The sequence below is a fragment of the Leucoraja erinacea genome, chromosome 10 (assembly GCF_028641065.1).
Source record: "Leucoraja erinacea ecotype New England chromosome 10, Leri_hhj_1, whole genome shotgun sequence".
NCBI lineage: Eukaryota > Metazoa > Chordata > Chondrichthyes > Rajiformes > Rajidae > Leucoraja > Leucoraja erinaceus.
In genome coordinates, this window is record NC_073386.1 from 30,500,024 (window position 1) to 30,520,935 (window position 20,912).

At 43.3% G+C, this 20,912-nt stretch overlaps 1 protein-coding gene across 3 annotated transcripts in view; it reads right to left on the reverse strand.

Annotated features, from left to right (window-relative positions):
• fggy (FGGY carbohydrate kinase domain containing) overlaps positions 1-20,912 on the reverse strand; it is a 165,287-nt gene that overhangs the window by 67,866 nt on the left and 76,509 nt on the right. For all 3 annotated transcript variants that reach the window (XM_055641858.1, XM_055641857.1, XM_055641859.1), the window contains exons 8-9: positions 9,211-9,339; positions 2,195-2,298 (exon numbers count right to left, since the gene is read on the reverse strand). In XM_055641858.1, the coding sequence (XP_055497833.1) occupies positions 2,195-2,298; positions 9,211-9,339 (233 nt within the window). The remainder of the gene's footprint in view (positions 1-2,194; positions 2,299-9,210; positions 9,340-20,912) is intronic.

A 20,912-nucleotide genomic window follows, 5' to 3' on the forward strand; every position in this document is an offset into this window, starting at 1 on the left:
ACACCTTACAAAAATTTAGCAGGTAGAGGAAAACAGGTAAAGGGAATGAAATAAATAGTAGAGACATGACTAGTACATAAAGTAAAGACAGAATACAATTCAAAACACAATATGAGGCAATTAATGCACAGATGAAAAGGGAGGGGGACGTGGGGCTAAGGATAGGCAGAGATGAAGAGATGGGTCTTGAGGCGGGACTGCAAGATGGTGAGGGACACGGAATTGCGGATCAGTTGGGGGAGGGAGTTCCAGAGCCTGGGAGCTGCCCTGGAGAAGGCTCTGTCCCCAAAACTGCGGAGGTTGGACTTGTGGATGGAGAGGAGACCGGCTGATGTGGATCTGAGGGACCGTGAGGGTTGGTAGGGGGGGGGAGAGGAGGTCAGTGAGATATGGGGGGGCCAGATGGTGGAGGGCTTTGTGGGTGAGGATCAGGATTTTGTAGGTGATCCGGTGGGAGATGGGAGGCCAGTAAATTTAGTAGCACTTGTGTGTTATGCTTCACTTCCAATATTCTCCTTTTTGGTAAACATGGACACAGTATACTGAAGGAGGCAATTCGGCACATACTCACATAAAACATGTACAGGTGCACAACCTTTTATACGAAATTCCGGAAACCGGAAAACTCCGAAAACCGGACATTTTTTTCCAGGATGTCGTCTGCACACCAAAGCTCGCGTTTGGCGCCAAACTTGACCAGAAACGACCCACGGTCAACCCAGGTCTGTACTACTGTAGCGACTGCCTCCTCTCCGGAGACGGGGGAGACACTTAAACATCTGTAAATCATTGCTTAAATGTTAGTCATTTAGTTTGGAGGGGTTTCATGTGGTGAAGGGAGGTGAAGGGGGAAACTTTAATTCTTAGTCCTCTACCTGGTCGGAGAGGCGCGGAGCGGGCAATGCCTTACCGGGTCGCCGTGCCGTAAGCTCTGGAGCGCTGTGGCCGCCGACTCCCAACATCGCGGAGCTGGGGCTGCGGGCGTCTGGCCGCGGGCGGTGCCGGTTGTAGCTCCGACCCCGGCGATGTTAGGAGTCGGCGGCCACAGCGTCCGGAGCTTACCGCACGGCGACCCGGTAAGGCATTGCCCGCTCCCTGCTGGTATCCCAGCGCTGTGCCGCCTCCGACTCTCAACATCGCGGAGCTGGGGCTGCGGGCGTCCGGCCGCGGGCGGCGCTGGATTTGGAGTGCCGCGCAGCCAGGGGTAGAGTTGCCGGGGTCAGAGCTACAACCGGCGCCGCCCGCGGTCGGCCGCCCGCAGCCCCAGCTCCGCTATGTTGGGAGTCGGCGGCCACAGCGCTCCAGAGCTTACGGCACGGCGATCCGGAAAGGCATTGCCCGCTCCCCGCCACAGCGCTCCGGAGCTTACGGCACGGCGATCCGGAAAGGCATTGCCCGCTCCCCGCCTCTCCAACCAGGTAGGGGACTAAGAATTAAAGGTTTCCCCTTCACCCCCCCACCCTTCACCACATAAAAGCCCTCCAAACTAACTGACTAACATTTAAGCAATGATTTACAATGATTCCCCGGTCTCCGGGGAGGAGGCAGCCGCTCCAGACTTTCCAAGCCGCCCGCGCTACCTACCTAATCTACGCTAAAAATCTTCCATTCCGACATTCGAAAAATTCCGAAATCCGAGAAGTGTCTGGTCCTAAGGCTTTCGGTTAAAAGGTTGTGCACCTGTACTTCCACTTAGATTAAGTTTATCTTGCCTAATCTTTATGATTTACATTCCCTGAAGCCCAGATTGAGAGTGCCATCCCCAAAATGTATCAATAAAAAAATACATATTAGAGAAAATATACTTGCACTTTCAAATCCCAAATTGTGGACACCAATTATTAAATAATACCGATAAAATTGAATTAGGCAGTGCTAAATACCGATAATGAGAACGTCAATTATTGGTGATTTTTGGCGCCTCTATATTTTCAGCATTTTTAACATTGCAATTTTTAATTAAATTGGCATATCAGCCTAGTGTAAAGTACATAGTCTAGTTCGGAACTTACAATACATCAATGTACTTGATAACTTAATTGCATGTGGTTAGCTATTATATTATTTGAATAATATTCTATTGCATTAAAAAACATTCTGTTTTGGTGAGTACACCTTCGTGGTTAACTATTATCAAAAATTTGAGGAATAAAAAAGTGTTCAGGATATTATTCTTCAGGATGAATTATCTTACCCCCATATGACAGGAGGATGTTCCACAGATGAGAGCAAGCCTTGTAGTAATTGGCATGTTCTCACAAGGCAATTTGGAACCTCTTGCATCTGCCCCAATCACACCTATGGAAACAAAACAACTTACCTGAGAAAGAGATAATCAATTAATAACAAATAATTAATTCTGTAGTAAAGAAAGGAATCTTTGTATTCCAAGAGGGCTTGTAAAACAGGGATGTAATGCTGAGGCTCTATAAGGCACTGGGTAAAACCGCATTTGGAATATTGTGAGCAATTTTGGGCACCATATCTAGGGAAGGATGTGCTGGTTAACCCATGATGAGCATTTTTTCAGCACTGGGCCTGTACTCGCTGGAGTTTAGAAGAATGAGGAGAGACCCTTTGAAACATACAGAATAGTGAAAGGCTTGGATAGAGTGGATGTGGAGAGGATGTTTCCACTAGTGGGAGAGTCATTCTTTTAGGAAGGAGATGAGGAGAAATTTCTTTAGTCAGAGGGTGATGAATGTGTGGAAGTCATTGCCACAGAAGACTGTGGAGGCCAAATCAGTGGATATTTTTAAGTCAGAGACAGAGAGATTATTGATTTGTACAGGTGTCAGAGGTTATGGGAAGGTGGCAGGAGAATTGGGTTAGGAAGGAGAGATAGATTAGCCATGATTGAATGGTGGCGTAGACTTGATGGGCCGAATGACTTAATTCTACTCCTATCAATTATGACATGACTTATTTGCTTAAATATATAGTCATACAACAAAGAAAGCGGGCCTTTTGAAACATATCCACGAGGACCATTGTATTTATCTATCCTTGTCCCATTTAACAGCATTTTGGGTAACTTTTATTCAATTAAAAGCATCACCCAGTCTTCCAGAGTTATAATGCAGAAGAACAGTACTTGTAGTGATAGAACAGTATGCCGCCCTTATCAAGATATTTTTTGAAAAGTTTTACATAAATATTTTTCGATCACAGTTATAACATTTGTCAACTTTTTCTGCATCTCCATTTAATCACTGGCTAGGAGTTTAGAACAAAGAATTCCTTTGAGTTAAAACTATATCAAAGTTTTTCTGGCAGTGCAGCTCAGATATAATCATGATATTACAAACGCCTACAGCCAATTGCTGTTAATCCCTCCGTCAGTTCATTCAAAGTACCTGATAACAGCATCTCTACACACATGTTATACTACAGTTTACCTTGCTTACTTCAAATCTCTTATTGCAAAAATACCATTTAATTAGCAGAAGCCATGTTGTGAAACATGACGCAACAAAAGCCAACAGATTCTAATAATATATTACCATGAATGACTACACGAAACAATAGATCTGAGAGCTGCCCAGTAACAATATCAAAAACACTTGATTGTGGTCATAAACTGATAGGTTCTGGAAAAGTGAAATGCTTTATCCATTCCAAAGGAATAACAACTAATTTTTATGTTTCCTAATGGCCCAGGAAAAAGCTGTATTGAGGCTATTCAGGATATTGGTGATTGGTACTTGCTGTAAGATTGGGCAGCAGACGTATAGCAAACGTAAAGGGTGTTTGCGTAAACAGTCAAGTCAATATAATGATCTGGGATATATGAAGAATGCTTTGACGCAGTCTAGGCGTATGAAAATTAGGAGACATACATGTGAATTATTAGTGCAATAATACCTATCAAATATATTTGGATAGGCTATCCAACATCTTTTAATTATTTTAGCCGAGAAACTTTTGGAAGTTGTTAAATTTAAACTTTCTGGCAAATATTTTTCCTCAGATTGAAACAGATTATCTGGCCATTATCATCTTGCTCTTTGTGGAATTTTGCTGTGTAAAAATTGGCCAGGTGTCTCCTACACTCCATCTACAACAGTTTAGACACAATGAACTGCAGGTGCTGGTTTACAAAAAAACAAATAGTAGTTCACTTGGACCTGTGAGTTTGCTCTGCCATTCATTAAGATTGTGGTTGATTTTCCAGCGCACTCCTAATTTCTTGGTTTCCATAGTCCCCAAACCTATCAATCTCTATTTTGAAAGGACATAATGGCTGAGCCTCACATCCCCTTAAAGCCTTTTTACATCCTCCTCCGTACTCAAACACCTACTTAATTTTGATCTTTCTGCCTGAAAAATTACTATTCAATTTGATTTTTTCTTTACTCTTCATAAGTCAACCATTTTCTACATGTTTAGTTTGGAGATACAGTGCGGAAACAGGCCCTTCGGCCCACCAAGACCACACCGATCAGCGATTCCCGCTCATTAACACTACAGTTGAAACATACAGAATAGTGAAAGGCTTGGTTAGAGGATGTGGAGAGGATGTTTCCACTAGTGGGAGAGTCTAGGACTAGAGGTCATAGTCTCAGAATTAACGGACGTTCTTTTAGGAAGGAGAAGAAGAGAGATTTCTTTAGTCAGAGGGTGATGGGTGATGAATCTGTTGAAGTTATTGCTACAGAAGGCTGATGATACTAACACTATCCTACACACGCTAGGGACGATTTACACTTATACCAAGACAATTTACCCATATACCTGTACGTCTTTGGAGTGTGGGAGGAAACTGAAGATTTCGGAGAAAACCCACGTAGTCATGAGGAGAATGTACAAACTCCGAACAGATTAGCATCCGTAGTCGGGACCAAACCCGGGTCACCAACAACTCTACCATTGTGCCACCATGCCTCCCTTGGCAAAAGCCTGTTTTATCCCTCAGCCTTTAGTCTTGCTGACAAGCTTATTTTATGCCACTTCATCAAGAGCCTTCTGGAAGCACATCAACTCCATTGTCTTCATCAACCTTCTCTTTAAACTTAACAATAAATTCAATCTGGTTATTGTTTGCCTTTTTCAAATCCAATGATTAATTCATGTTTGTGTAAAAGCTCATTAATGTAACAGGCAAATCTGTAGATAATACACCAAACTGACAAATGAAACACTCCTTTCAGTCTTTGAGTTCTTATCTAAAGCTGAGTTTTGCTGGTACAAGATGGCATCATTTTTTAATTTTGTTGGTATAATACTGATGGAGAAGTGAATAGAGTGTACATTCATTGAAGCATTTATATTATTAAGCTGCTGTTTTCATTTTCAAAGAAAGTCCCCTGAAAGAATGTTCTATTCCATGTAATCCCAGATGGTATTATCAGTCCCTGAAAGCAGTTATCTGTGGTAGTATGCTATGTCTTTACATCCTGTCTGGGATATGCAGATAGGAATGGGATCTCTGTTCCTCAGTCGCACAGGCAGAGGGATAGTCCCTCAAACAAGCAGTACTCTGTGAGTCATGCGTCTCTGGGTGAATCATTCTGAGACAGAAACCAAACCTTTAGCCTGTAACCTTGATAACAAGATTCAAGAACACTAAGAGCAATATAATCCCAAACTAGAGAATAGGCATTGTTTCACATTACACTTAGTCACATTATTTTTTAACACATAATACTTTTAGGAGATGCAATACAGAATGAGACACAATTGAGATTAAGTTCTAGCAATGAATAAATACTCCACTATTTCAGGAACAAAACTAAAAAAATATGATTCAGTGAAACGTTTCTATAATTATTGTAATTTAAAGAATTTGTAATGTCCAGATGCCTTGTTTAATGTCAGAAGAAGGGTCTCGACTCGAAACGTCACCAATTCCTTCTCTTCAGAAATGCTGCCGGTCTCGCTACGTTACTCCAGCATTTGTGTCTGCCCTGTTTAATTAATCGATTTTAAATGTCCAGGGGTTAGAATTTCCTTAGTATAGCAAAAATGGGGTTTCCTTTAAATACAAAGTAATTTGATGTAAAAATAAATCACCACACAGGTTTTGCAGATTATAAAATTTAGTCAGGTTCATATGCATTAAACATGCATATGCATGGAGATCCTTGAGCATATATATGAGGTCAACTAAATTAAATGCATGTCCTGACATCACATGCAATATACTGTGCACCCAAGGCACACAAGCAAATGCAGAATCAGGCTTTAACTCAACTGTTTAAAGGGACCAGTCTGGTCAAGTGGACCTGGAGTCTGAAATAGGTCCTCTCTCATGCAGTGTAGACTTTAACCATTTATTTTTCCTCGTTGCTAATTTCACTCTAACCCCTGTTGCATATTTGACATTTTCCTCAATCATATGATTCAAATCCTTCTTTCCCAATGCAGGGTGAACCCGGATGTCCCATCTATTGTTGACATTTGCATAAAATCAGCATCATTTTCCTCAATGTCCTGAATTTTGAACACCACCATTGCTGAATATTCTAAGCCTTAATGTGCCTTCCTTAACACCGCAATATAATTCATTTTCTCCTCGAAAATAAAGTAGAACATAGTAATTTACAAGAGAAAGTTCCCTTAAATTTAAGAGTTAAAATATTTTTCAAGAATACACTCTTCACATCCTGGGTCATGAGAACACAAAAGGTGGACCAAGTTGAAATCAGATATTAGGGATAGAGCCATTTTTCCCCAGTTTCTCCCTCTCTCTCGTTCTCACTCTTATTCACATCCAACATGAATATTCTAGCATGTTTCCATGGCAAATAAGATCTGATTTTCTGAAAATCTGGGAAATTGTATTAAACTTTATCCAAATGCATAGAATGTCACTCGAACAGCATTGACAGACCAACTGCTGAGTAACGTGGATTGTTGACATTGACACCATGGGCATCACGTTACAACGTTTTATTATTCCTAAATAGGAATGATCATTAAAAAATCATGGATGCCTGACAGATTGCACTAACGACTCTACTGGTAACCTAGTTGTGATGTCAGTGTCACAGACCTTTAAGACAAGAACCAATAAGCGGCTGCCACCATTATTGCTCAGCTCCTCATAATATTTGATTTGGTTTCTAGTTAGATCTAAGAGATTGTGAACTGCTGCAATATCAGATGTTGAATTTAAGGCACACAACTATTTAAGAACACTAATTAAATTCAGAGGATTTATTTCTCCTGTGTGTGGATAGTCCCTGGTGGTTAGTACAAAGGAAGGGAAGAATTGTTGGAGGCAGGTGACAGATGCCATTATAATAGAACGTTTATGTGTTAGGGCATCAATGCCTGGAAATAATTTGGGTAAAGAATACAAGTCGCAAGAAGTGACCATTACATTGTTAACATTTCAAACCGATGTTAACCAGTTGTGAACGTAGCTCAGGCCATCACACAGAACAACCTCCTTTCTATTGGTTCAATTTATACCTCATGCTGCCTCGGCAAGGCCAGCAGCATAATCAAGGATAAATCACACCTGGCCACTCCCTCTTCTCCCCTTTCCCATCAGGCAAAAGGTAAAGAAGTGTAAAAGCACACACCACCAGATTCAGAAACAGCTGTTATCAGACAACTGAATCATCCTACCACAACCAGAGAGCAATGGGAACAGATGCTGCGTAGGCGGAGGAATTGGGAGTAGGGGATGGAGTATTTACAGGGGGCAGGGTGGGAAGACGTGTAATCCAGATAGCCATGTGAGTCAGTTGGTTTGTAGTGTAATGTCGGTCAGAAGTCTGTCCCCTGCGATGGAGATGGTGAGGTCAAGGAATGGTAGGGAAGTGTCGGAAATGGCTCCATCGACTCCATCCCCTACACCCAATTCCTCCGCCTACGCCGCATCTGTTCCCAGGATGAGACATTCCATACCAGGGCATCGGAAATGTCCTCATTCTTCAGGGAACGGGGATTCCCCTCCGCCACCATAGATGAGGCTCGCACCAGGGTCTCATCCACACCCCGCAACACTGCTCTCTCTCCCCATCCCCGCACTCGCAACAAGGGCAGAGTCCCACTGGTCCTCACCTTTCACCCCACCAGCCGGCAAATACAACACATAATCCTCCGCCATTTCCGCCACCTCCAACGTGACCCCACCACTCACCACATCTTCCCATCTCCCCCCATGTCTGCCTTCCGCAAAGACCGCTCCCTCCGCAACTCCCTTGTCAATTCTTCCCTTCCCTCCCGTACCACCCCCTCCCCGGGCACTTTCCGTTGCAACCGCAAGAAATGCAACACCTGTCCCTTCACCTCCCCCCTCGATTCCATTCAAGGTCCCAAGCAGTCGTTCCAGGTGCGACAAAGGTTCACCTATATCTCCTCCAACCTCATCTACTGCATCCGCTGCTCAAGATGTCAGCTGATTTACATCCGGGAGACTAAGCGGCGGTTGGGCGATCGTTTCGCCGAACACTTCCGCTCAGTTCGCAATAACCTACCTGAACTCCCGGTGGCTCAGCACCTCAACTCCCCCTCCCATTCCCAATCCGACCTCTCTGTCCTGGGTCTCCTCCATTGCCAGAGTGAGCAACACCGGAAATTGGAGGAACAGCACCTCATATTCCGCCTGGGCAGCTTGCATCCTGATGGCATGAATGTTGAATTCTCCCAATTTTGCTAGCCCTTGCTGCCTCCTCCCCTTCCTTAACCCTCGAGCTTTCTCCTCCCATCCTCCCGCCCTCGGGCTCCTCCTCCTCCCCTTTTTCCTTCCTTCTCCCCTCCCACCCCCCATCAGTCTGAAGAAGGGTTTCGGCCCGAAACGTCGCCTATTTTCTTCACTCCATAGATGCTGCTGCACCCGCTGAGTTTCTCCAGCAATTTTGTGTACCTTCGATCTTCCAACATCTGCAGTTCCGTCTTGAACACCACTGAGACATTATCCCTTCAATCCTGAATTTCCAAAGTGATTGATAAATGATCAACAAATATGGTAATTCAAATTCACTGTAACTTAATTGGTGCATGTGACAATAAACTGACCTTGAAATCTTAATAACATAATCTATGACTTTGGAAAGTATACCATTCTCAGTGATCCCTGATTTTATTTCCGATACATGAAATTTTCAGCTGTCCTTCTTTTGTAAATCTACAAATAACATTTGCAACAAAATTTCCAACAGATTAATGAAAAATATAACCAATGAAAGGATTCAATAAAATACTTTTCCTCAGAAATATACGAAAAACTTCCACTGTTCCCCATATTTTTCAAAATACCTAAACCTCCAGCATGGGCGTCGATCAAAGATGCTGCCACAGCAATTCCCTTGGGCAGTCCCAACTCTTGAGCGGTAACTGATGTCAAGCCATTTCCCACTCGGCTGCCAGGAGACAACACATGATTCCCTGAATCAGACAAAAAAAGAAATAGTTGAGAAATAGAACAAACATCACATTCATGTAAACCTGAGGCAGGATCATTTAGACAAGTTATGAAACTTACAGATGTTAAAACTTTTGAAATGAATAAATTCAAAACCCATTTCTGCTTCTTTTGCAAAATCTCTCTTAACCCCTGAATTTCTGAAGCGCTTTACAACATAATTTTTTCTAGTAATCTAAGCATTATTAGTGGAGACACAAGAGATTGCAGATGCTAAAATCTTGAGCAAAAAGCAATATTAATAACTACAGCCCAGTGACTCTGACATTTGCCATCATTAACTGCTTCAAATGACTGATGATGACGCACATTAACCTGTGAGATAACTTTGATCCGCTATAGTTTGCTAACTGTCATATAACGTCCTGAACAGACGCCATCTCCCTGGCCCTAAACACATCTCTGGAACATCTAGACAACAAAGTCTCCTAGATTAGACTCCTATTTATTGATTATATCTCTGCTTCAACAATCCCATCCAAACATCTCCAAACTTCTGGACCTAGGAATTAGCTTCCCCTCTCTAACTGGATCTTTGACTTACTGACCCACAGACCACAATCAGTGAGGATAGGTGACAACACCTCCTCCACAATATCTCTCGACAACGGTGCCCCACAAGGATGCGTTCTCAGTTCCCTGCTATACTCCCTTTACACTCACAATTGTATGGGAAAATATGGATCTATTTCCATCTGCATGTTTGCAGCCAACACCACTGTGGTGGGTTGAATCACAAACAATAACAAGACGGAGTACAGGAAGGAGATTGAGAACTTGGTGACATGGTGTAAGGACAATAACCTCTCCCTCAATGTCAGCGACGAAGGAGCTAGTTATTGACATCAGGAAGCATGGTTGAATATGCCCCAATCAGCATCAATGGTGCGGATGTGGAAATGGATGAGGTTCGGGTTCCGAGGCGTTAATATTACCATTGATCTGAAAATGGACCAAAATCTCTGATGAGACAGCCAGGAAAGCAAACCAGCATCTCTACTTCCAGAAGAGATTGAGGTAATTCAGCATATCTCCAGTGACTATTACAAACTTCTACAAATGAGTTACATCAGCTTGATTTTGAGAATAGCTCCATCCAAGACTGCATGAATTTGCAGAGACTTGTAAATGTAACCCAGTCCATCACACATGCCAGACTTCCTACCATTGCCTCCATCTACATTTCACGTTGCCTCAGAAAAGCACCCAACATAATAAAAAAAACTTGTCCCACCCCAGTCATTCCTTCTCCTTCCTGGTCCCATCTGGCAGAGGTACAGAAGCTTGAAAGCTTGCACCACCAGACTCGGGAACAACTTATTTCCCTCCTTTATCAGGCTTCTGAATGATCCTCCCATAAGCTGTATGATACTGATTCCCATCTACCCCATTGAGGACATTGCGACTTTGTCTAAAGAACTGATGCGCTACCACATGCTACAATGCTGAGAACCAAATTCTGCACTCTGTATCTTCCCCTTTGCTCTATCTGTTGTACTTGGGCTTGAACTGATATTATCTATGTATGGTATATCTGTATATCTGATCTGTTTGATTAACATGCAGAACAAAGCCTTCACTGTACGTGACAATAATAAAACTAAACTTAAAAGTGCTGGAGGAACTTCCCTTCCCAGGAGATGTAACACCTCCTCTCTTACTTCCATCCAGGGACCTCAACAGCCTTTCCAGGTGAGACCGACGTTCCCATGCACCTTTTCCAACCTCATCTATTACATTCACTGCTCCCAATGCTGCCTTTTCTACATTGATAATCCAAACGTAAACAAGGCAACCATTTCACTGAACACTTGCACTCTGCCCACTAAAGCCTACCGGAGCTCCCAGTGGCTAACAATATAAACTCTCCCTTTCATTCCCACACAAACCTTTCTGTCCTTATCCTCTTCAGCACCAGAGTAAGGGCATAAGCAAACTGGCAGATAATGATTAGTTTAAAAGTCCCGCAGGCTATGAATCAGACACACTGATCTCTTTAACCCAATTCATGATGCACAGCAGTCACTTGCAGTTTTACCCAACCATTAGCTTTTATCTTTTCCCTTGTTGCCATAAGTAATTATTTCACACTAAGGCATGGTTTCATATTTTCAGTAGCACCTGGATCCTTCTTACATAGCATTGTTCACATTCGAGATTAGACAATGAAAACTCACAAACTATTCAGCTGCACAATGCATTATGCCCTCATCAAACAAGGGTGTTCACTTTCCATCAGAAATCTTCTTCTTGCGAATGAAACATAAACCAAAGGAACCATCGGAAATGATTGGTAGCTACAGACCACAAATAGTCTACCTAACTTTATTTTATCCGGGAGCTTGCCCATTAAAGGGCAATGGATTGACAATGCACCTTTTTGTGGTTTATTTTGGCTGCTACATCATAGCCCACTTGTTCTTCAGTGAAGACCAGTACAGATAAAATTATCAACAGCAGAATACCTGGCTTAATGATAGAAAGTGTCTGTTATCAAAATAAATTACGACATTCAACTTTTTGAAATTGCTTGTTCATAAACTTTTAGCCATGCATGCAGTGTCATGATTATGGAACTAGTGTGTCTAATTGTATGTTTTAAATGTTTCTTAGAGTTATGTGGGGGGTGGCTGGGGGAGGGGAAATAGGGGGAACCATTTTACAGTCACTTACATTGATGGAGATGCGTCTTTTCTCTGTGTCGCATCTTCGACCCCTCTTCGCAGCCTACCAACTGGAGTGGCCCGGCCTTTCCTGCTGGCGGCGCAGCACTGAATTATCATCGCTGAGCGGGGCGATGCCTTGCCGGGGATAGCCTGTGTTGGAGCTCTGGAGTGTCGGTCCTGCTGACTTTAACACCATGGAGCTGTGGTTTGCGGCCGCGGGCATGACGCTGACTTTAACATTGCGGAGGCCTGGTAACTTTTGCCGGGGATCGCCAGTGCCTGGAGCTCGGCCTATGGACTTTGGAAGCCACGCTCTCCGGTAAGAAGCGGCCGATTCGGAAAGCCGCGAGTATGTTCCGATGTGTTCCGACACCAGGAGTTAAGATCATCCTGGCGAGAGGGCCTGTACATCGGGCCGTCTGTAGCGGCGACTGCGCAGGGTTCAAAGACCATGACCACGGGTGAACAAAGAGGATGACTGAACTTTATTGCCTTCCATCAGAGTGGGAAACGTTGATTCCGCTGTGGTGGATGTTTATGTTAAACTCAATCATGTATTGGGTTCTTTTTATTTATATGGCTGTGTGTTAACTCAAATTTCTCTGTACCAATTGGTATCTGTGACAATAAATGTGAATTTGAACTTGAACTAATCCAAAAAGATTAGTTCAATTTCCATCATTACATTTTTGTTTTCATTCCAATTAATATAATTCTGCAGGGCTTTCTAGCAAGGATACTATTTCTTGTTCAAGTCTAACAGACCTTCCAAAGATTGTAATGATCATTCTTCTTGAAATGCTGAGACCATGTGGTAAAGGTTCCATGATTCTGACTCGGTGATGATGTAGGAGCCATGCTTTCAAGTCAAAATAGTGTGTAACTTGCAAGTGGTTAAGAACCCACTGAACTACCATCTTGTGTAGGAAAGCACTGCAGATGATGGTTTAAATCAAAAATAGACACAAAATGTTGGAGTAACTCAGCAGGACAGGAAGCATTTCTGGAGAGAATGAATGGGTGACGTTTCGGGTCGAGTCTGAAGAAGGGTCTCGACCCGAAACGTCACCCATTCCTTCTCTCCAGAGATGCTGCCTGCCCCACTGAGTAACTCCAGCATTTTGTGTCGATCTTCAAACTATCATCTTTGTCCTTCCAAGTGGCTGAAGTCAAGGATTAATGATATGTTGTCAAATAAACCTTGGCAAGTTGTTTTTGTGAATTTTGTGGAAGATACAGGTGGCAAGTATGATGCACCGGTGCTAGAGAGAGAAAATGCATATGGTGGTGAATGTGATGCAAAACCAGTGGGCTCTACTTTTCCTGAAAATGATTGAGCCACTCACCCAAGTCTTTGTGGGATTCAAATTTCTCTGGGTATCAGTCTCTGGGTAGACAAGTAACATAACAGATGTTTATTCTCTCTGGGGCACTTTCCGTTAGACAAGTCCCTTCACCTCCCCCCTCGACATCCATTCAAGGACCTTGATCGTTCCACGACAAAGGTTCACCATTTGATACTGCATCCGCTGCTCTAAATTCAGCTGATTCTGGGGAACTAAGCAAAGGTTGGGCGATCGTATCGCCGAACACCTCCGCTCAATCAACAACCTCCCGGTGGCTCAGCACTTCAACTCCCCCTCCCATTCCCAATCCGACCTCTCTGTCCTGGGTCTCCTCCATTGCCAGAGTGAGCAACAGCGGAAATTGGAGGAACAGCACCTCATATTCCGCCTGGGGACCTTGCGTCCGGATGGCATTAACATTGAATCCTCCCAAAGGCCCTTGCTGTCTCCTCTCCACTAGTCCCACCCTTGCCCGCCCTGGGCTGCTCCTCCTCCCCTTTTCCTTCCTTCTCCCCCCCACCCCCCATCAGTCTGAAGAAGGGTTTCGGCCCGAAACGTCGCCTATTTCCTTCGCTCCATAGATGCTGCTGCACCCGCTGAGTTTCTCCAGCAATTTTGTGTACCTTTGATAATTTAAATTTGATTCTGGAAATAAAAAGCCACTATCAATCAACATATAGTCATAGAGTGATACATTGTGGAAACAGGCCTTTCGGCTCAACTCGCCCACACCGCCAACAAGGTCCCAGCTCCACTAGTCCCACTTGCCTGTGCTTGGTCCATATCCCTCTAAATCTGTCCTATCCATGTGCCTGTCTAACTGGTTCTTAAACAATGTGATAGTCCCAGCCTCAACTACCTCCTCTGACAGCTTGTTCCATATACCCACCACCCTTTGTGTGAAAATGTTACCCCTCAGATTCCTAGTAAATATTTTCCCCTTCACCTTGAACCTGTGTCCTCTGGTCCTCGATTCCCCTACTCTGGGCAAGAGACCCTGTGCATCTCAAGATTTTGTATACCTCTATAAGACCTCCCCTCATCCTCCTGCGCTCTATGGAATAGAGACCCAGCCTACTCAACCTCTCGCTATATCTCATACCCTCTATGGCAACATGCTTGTAAATCTTTTCTGAACCTTTTCAAGCTTGACAATATATTTCCTATAACATGGTGCCCAGAACTGAACACAATATTCTAAATGCGGTCTCACCAATGTCTTATGCAACTGCAACATGACCTCCCAACTTCTATACTCAATACTCTGACTGATGAAGGCCAAAGTGCCAAAAGCCTTTTTGACCACTTTATCCACCTGTGACTCGACCTTCAAGGAACACATGTACCTGTACTCCAAGATCCTTCTGCTCTACAACACTACCCAGAGGCCTACCATTTACTGTGTATGCCCTGCCCTTGTCCGACGTCCCAAAGTCCAACACCTCACACTTCTCTGTATTAAATTCCATCAACCATTTCACCGCTCACCTGGCCAATCGATCCAGATCCTGCTGTAATCGTTCACAATCATCTTAACTATCTGCAAAACCACACACTTTTGTATCATCAGTAAATTTGTATGTTCTCATCCAAATAATTGATGCAGATGGCAAACAGTAACGGGCCCAGCACTGAACCCTAGGCCACACCATTAGTCATAGGCCTCCAGTCCGAGAAACAATCTTCCACCATCACCCTCTGCTTCCTTCCATGTTGTCAATTTGCTATCCATTCAGCTATCTCTCCTTGGATCCCATGCGATCTAACGTTCCAGAGCAGCCTAACAAGAGACATTTATTGTCACATGCACCATTTGGTACAGTGATATTTGAAATAACAGACATACGAATAAAAAGAACGCAATAGACGATAGAATTTAACATGAACATCCCCACACAGCAGAATCAACGTTTCCCACTGTGAGGGAAGGCAATCAAGTTCAGTCATCTTCCTCTTTGTTCACCCGTGGTCGGGGCCTTTGGGCCCTCCGCATTTGCTGCTACGGCAGCCCAATGTTTCAGGCCCTCTCGCCGGAATGATCGGAGCTCCGGCGTCGGACCGGAACGCTCTCAGCGGCTTGGAGTTTCCGAATTGGCCACTTCCTACCGGAGACCGCGGATCCCGAACTCCACAGGCCGAGCTGGATGGAGCTCCAACACTGGCGATCCTCGGCAAAGATCCCAGGCTCCGCAATGTTAAAAGTCAGCGCCGCCCGTGGCTGGAAGCCCCGCAAACCACAGCTCCATGGTGTAATCAGCTGGCCCAACTCTCCGGAGCCTCAACATGACGATCCCCGGTAAGGCATCGTCCCACTCCGCGATGGAATTCAGTGCTGCGCCGCTGCTGAAGCTCTGGCCGGTCTCCAACGGGAAAGACCGCGCCAATCCAGATGGTAGGCCGCGAGGAGGGGGCGTGGATGCGGCTCGGAGAATAGACGCATCCCGACCAGGAAATGACTGGGAAACAGTTTCCCCATCCCCTCCCCACCTCCCCCACATAAAAAAGACTAAGAAACCTCCAGGAACATACTTTTAAACAGATTCAAAATAACAAAAAGGGTGAAAGGACGAACAGACTGCTGGCGAAGCAATGACGGGGCGCCACCCAATGATCCTTGTTGGATGCCTTACTGTAGTCCATGGACACAGCATCTACAGTTCTGCCCTCATCAAACTTTTTGGTCACATCTTCAAAATAATCAATCAGTTTTGTGAGACACGACGTTCCAGGTACAAAACCATGCTGACCATCCCTAATCAGTCCTAGCCCATCCAAATTCCTGCATAACCTATCCCTCAGAATACTTTCCAGTAACTTACCAACTACACATGTTAAGCTCACCAGCCTACAGTTGCCAGCATTTTCCTTGCAGCCCTTCTTGAAAAGAGGCACAACATTTGCCTCCAATCTTCCGGCACCTCTCCTGTATTTAAGGATGACTCATACATTTCAACCAGGGCTCCTGCAATTTCCACTCTAGTTTCCCGCAATGTCCTCGGATATATCTGATCAGGCACTGGAGATTTGTCTACCTTCAAACATGACAGTACCTTCAGTACTTCTTCGATGGTAACACTGACTGCTCTCAAGATACTTCCAGTGACTGCTCCATTTCCTCCATCCTTCTGTTTTTCTCCTCGGTACAGAGGAGAAATACTAATTGAGGACCTTACCCACCTCCTGTGGCTCCACACAGAGGTGACCACTTTGATTCTTGAGAGGTCCCACTATCTCTCCAGTTACCCTTTTCCCCCTTGTGTATTTATAAAATATTTTGGGATTGTCCTTAATGCTACCCACCAAAGCTATCTCTGGGCCCCTTTTTGCTCTCCTAATTTTCTTTTTTAGTTTACTACTTAGTTCCCGAAACTCCTCCAGGGATGGACTTAATCCCAGCTGTCTATACCTGTCCCAAGCATCCTTCTTGTTTTTTGACTAAAGTCTCAATTTCCCTCGTCAGCCAAGCTTCCTTACATTTGCCTGCTTTGCCTTTCACTCTAACGGGGACATACACATCCTGAACTTTTTTCAGTACACTTTTATAAACATCCCACTTGGCTGATGTACCTTTCCCTTCAAATAACCTGCTCCAGTTAACTTGAGCGAGACCTTCTCTCATACCCTCAAAGTTGGCCTTACCCCAGTTGAGGTGGACCCTCTCTGTCCCTTTCCATAACTACAGTATCTTAAACCTAATCAAACTGATCACTGGTCCCAAAAGGCTCCTCCACAAAACATTTCATTAACTTGCCCTTCGCATTTTCCCAATACAAGATCCAGTGTTGCCCTCTCACGGGCGGGGACTCCACATACTGCTTAAGAAACCTCTCCAGAACACTTTTGAGGAATATCTTAGAAGCGGTCAAATTCTTCTAAAAACCCGTAGAGTTCATTAATGTCTTCCAAGGAAAGAAACCTGCTATTAGCAACCTAGACGAGCCTGCCTGCAATCCAGTTCCATGCCATTGCAGTTGACTTTTAAGTGGTTTAGTGGTCTACTCAGCTGCACTAAACCACTACGCCACATGGTTTGCAGTGGTTCAATATTAAGGCCTTTTAACATCTTCTGAGGAAAATAAGGGATGGAAAATAAATACTCAACTTCCCAGAGACAACCACCTCCCAAGAATGAATTATAGAAATGTTCTTCAGCACTAAATATTCTTGGCTATAAACATTATTTTGAGGTTGGGACTACTCATCAGAGTCACCTTGATGGGCTTTCATGTCACCCTGATTATTTGTTTTGGTAACTGGAAAAGCACTCAGTCTGTCTGGCTGGCTTGTAGAATGGAATTTATTTTTCAGTTAAAAGTAAATTGTGATTCCATTTAAGAAGGGCTGTCAGTTTTGTGTGATTTTCATCCTTGCCCTTTCCAACGACGATTTGAATATTTCCCTTTAATGTTGTAGATACACCTTTTACATTTTCTTTTTCACCCTCTCTAATATCAGAGGGAACATACATTATTGTTCCTTATGTCTCATTAAATGGTTTTGGACAAAGGATTGTGTAAAAATATATTTGACAATAAATGTGAATTTGAACTTGAAATATACGTGGTTGGAACTTGCTCACTTAGATGAAAATATCCTTTCCCTAATCCAGCAGACGCTTAGCAAGAAATAATTTTGATAAGTTGCAGGAATGGATAAAAGGTATGTTTAGACTTGGTTCCAATCATATCTACAATGCACGCATGGGCCACGGTTACAGAATGAATACCTGGTTTGATTAGTGGAAATTTCCAATGTATATAGAATTGTTTTCATGAGAAAGAAGAGTATTTTTTTTAAAGTGTGATTTATCTTCAACCAAGAATAAGGTTCAGAAAACATAACAGCCTATATTTTTGGAAAAAAAGACAAAGATGGGTTTGTATCAATACATATTTGTAGGTTACTTTCAATGATTGTAGATTCCTAAGTTGTCTAAACCAGGATATAGTTAAGCTTTCATAATTTTGTTTTTTTAATGTCAGTAAGGTTTCCACCCTCATTGAGAACTCAACCATCAATATTCCGGATATCAACATTGACTAGTGGCTGAGCTGAAACAGCCACATAAATACCATGGCCACAAGAGCAGGTCAGAGTCTCAGAATCTTGTGGTAAATAACCCAGCTCCTGACATCCCAAACCTTTTCCCTACCAGGTGCAAGTCAGGAATGTGATGCAATATTCTCTACATGTCTGGATAAGTTCAGTGACAACAACTTTTAAGAAGCTTGATACTATCCAAGAAAAGCAACCCTTTTGATTGGCACCTCATCAACCACCCTAAACATTCGTTCCTTTCAACAATGCACAGTGGCTGCAGTGTGTACCAACCCACAAAATACAACCCAAAATACTTTCCCAGGATACTCCAATAGCACCTCCCAAAAACGACAACGACAGAATACCATCACGGACAGGTTCTTCTCCAAGTTACACACAACCCTGACTTGGAATATATTGCCCGTCCTTCATTGCTACGGAGTCGGAATCCTGGAATTTCCTACTTAGCACCACTCAGGGAGTACATTCACCAGAAATGCAGTAGTTTAAGAACCAATTCACCTTCTTAAGGGCAATTGTGGATGTGCAGTAAATACTGGATTTGTCAGCAATGCCTAGAATCTGCATATGAATTAAAAAAAATATATTTGCATTAATGAAAGCAGGGAAGTAAAATGTCTGAGGTAATTCAAGGGGTTTATAAAGTTATAATGGACTGAGATTCTGTTGATTAAAAATCATTGATACGTTAAGCCTTATTATATAAATAAAAGTGTGTGTTAAATTCCAATGATTGTTTGACCAGGTTTCAAAGTGTACTGAAGGGAAATCAGGAGTTATGGGAAATGACCAGGAAAGTGATATTGAGACCAAGATTGGATCAGCGGTGATCTTATTGAATGATGAAACAGATTCCAGGTTCTGACTGGCCTATTTCTCCTCTTTAGTTTAGTTTAGTTTAGTTTAGAGATACAGTGCGGGACCAGGCCCTTTGGCCCATCGGGTCCGTGCCGACCAGCGATCCCCGCACATTAACACTATCCTACTCCCACCAGGGACTATTTTTTAACATTTACCAAGCCAATTAACCTACAAACCTGTATGTCTTTGGAGATGTTCTCTTATGGCCAGAGAAGTAAACATGCATGAGTTCTAAGGAATGTGGGCTATTAGATCCAAAGAAGACTCAAGCAGGAAGAAGATAGTGCTTACTGATAGGTAATAGTTCTAGGTAATAATCAATGGTTCTTGCACTACAATTCCAGACACTTTTTAAATGCCAGAGGGTTTCTGCCTTCATCATCCTCATAGGCAATGAACTATATACCTCAACATGCAATGGACGAAAATGCTGATCAGATCAAATATATTTATCCAAAGTTAAAGGTTTTCCTCCTTCGTGTTAAGCAGATGAGTAATTTTTGTAGTGTTTTCAACCATTTTATCATGTCCCCGAGATTTAATATATACAACAAACAGGATGGAACTGGGTATGGAGCCGAGTGGAATTCCACTGGTAACAGCTTTCAATTCATTTTCGTCCATTGCATGTTGAGGTATACAGTTCATTGCCTATGAGGATGATGAAGGCAGAAACCCTCTGACATTTAAAAAGTGTCTGGAATTGTAGTGCAAGAACCATGACCTGCTAGCTACAGACCATGTACTGGAAGTGGGATTACATTTGTTTTTTCAACTGGCATAGATACACTGGGACCAATGACATTTTAAACCTTCTATGATTTAATTGTCATGCTTTCATAAATTGCTAAGATTTCTGTGGTAAAGACTAAACAAAAATTAGGTAGGCAGCACACATATTGAGCAACGGAAGTAATGTCTCTGCTGTGTTGAGTGTCCTTGTAATCCATATTATAGTAAGATTTCATTAATAAGCAAAACAAAAACAAAGCGTTGGAGGAACTCAGTAGGCCAGGCAGCATCTGTGGAGGGAACAGGGAATTATAGACCAGTTAGCCTGACATCAATGGTAGGGAAGATGCTGGAGTCAATTATAAAAGATGAGATAGCCGAACATTTGGATAGCAGTAACAGGATCGTTCTGAGTCAGCATGGATTTACGAAGGGGAAATCATGCTCGACTAATCTTCTGGAATTATTTGAAGATGTAACTAGGGAAATGCACAAGGGAGAGCCAGTGGATGTAGTGTACATGGACTTTCAGAAAGCATTTGATAAGGTCCCACATAGGAGATTAGTGGGCAAAATTAGGGCACATGGTATTGGGGGTAGAGTGCTGACATGGATAGAGAAGTGGTTGGCAGAGGAAACAAAAAGTAGGGATTAACGGGTCCCTTTCAAAATGGCAGGCAGTAACTAGTGGGGTACTGCAAGGCTCAGTGCTGCGACCGCAGCTATTTACAATATACGTCAATGATTTGGATGAAGGGATTCAAAGTAACATTAGCAAATTTGCAGATGACACAAAGCTGAGTAGCAGTGTGAACTGCGAGGAGGATGCTATGATAGTGACTTGGACAGGTTGGGAGAGTGGGCAGATGC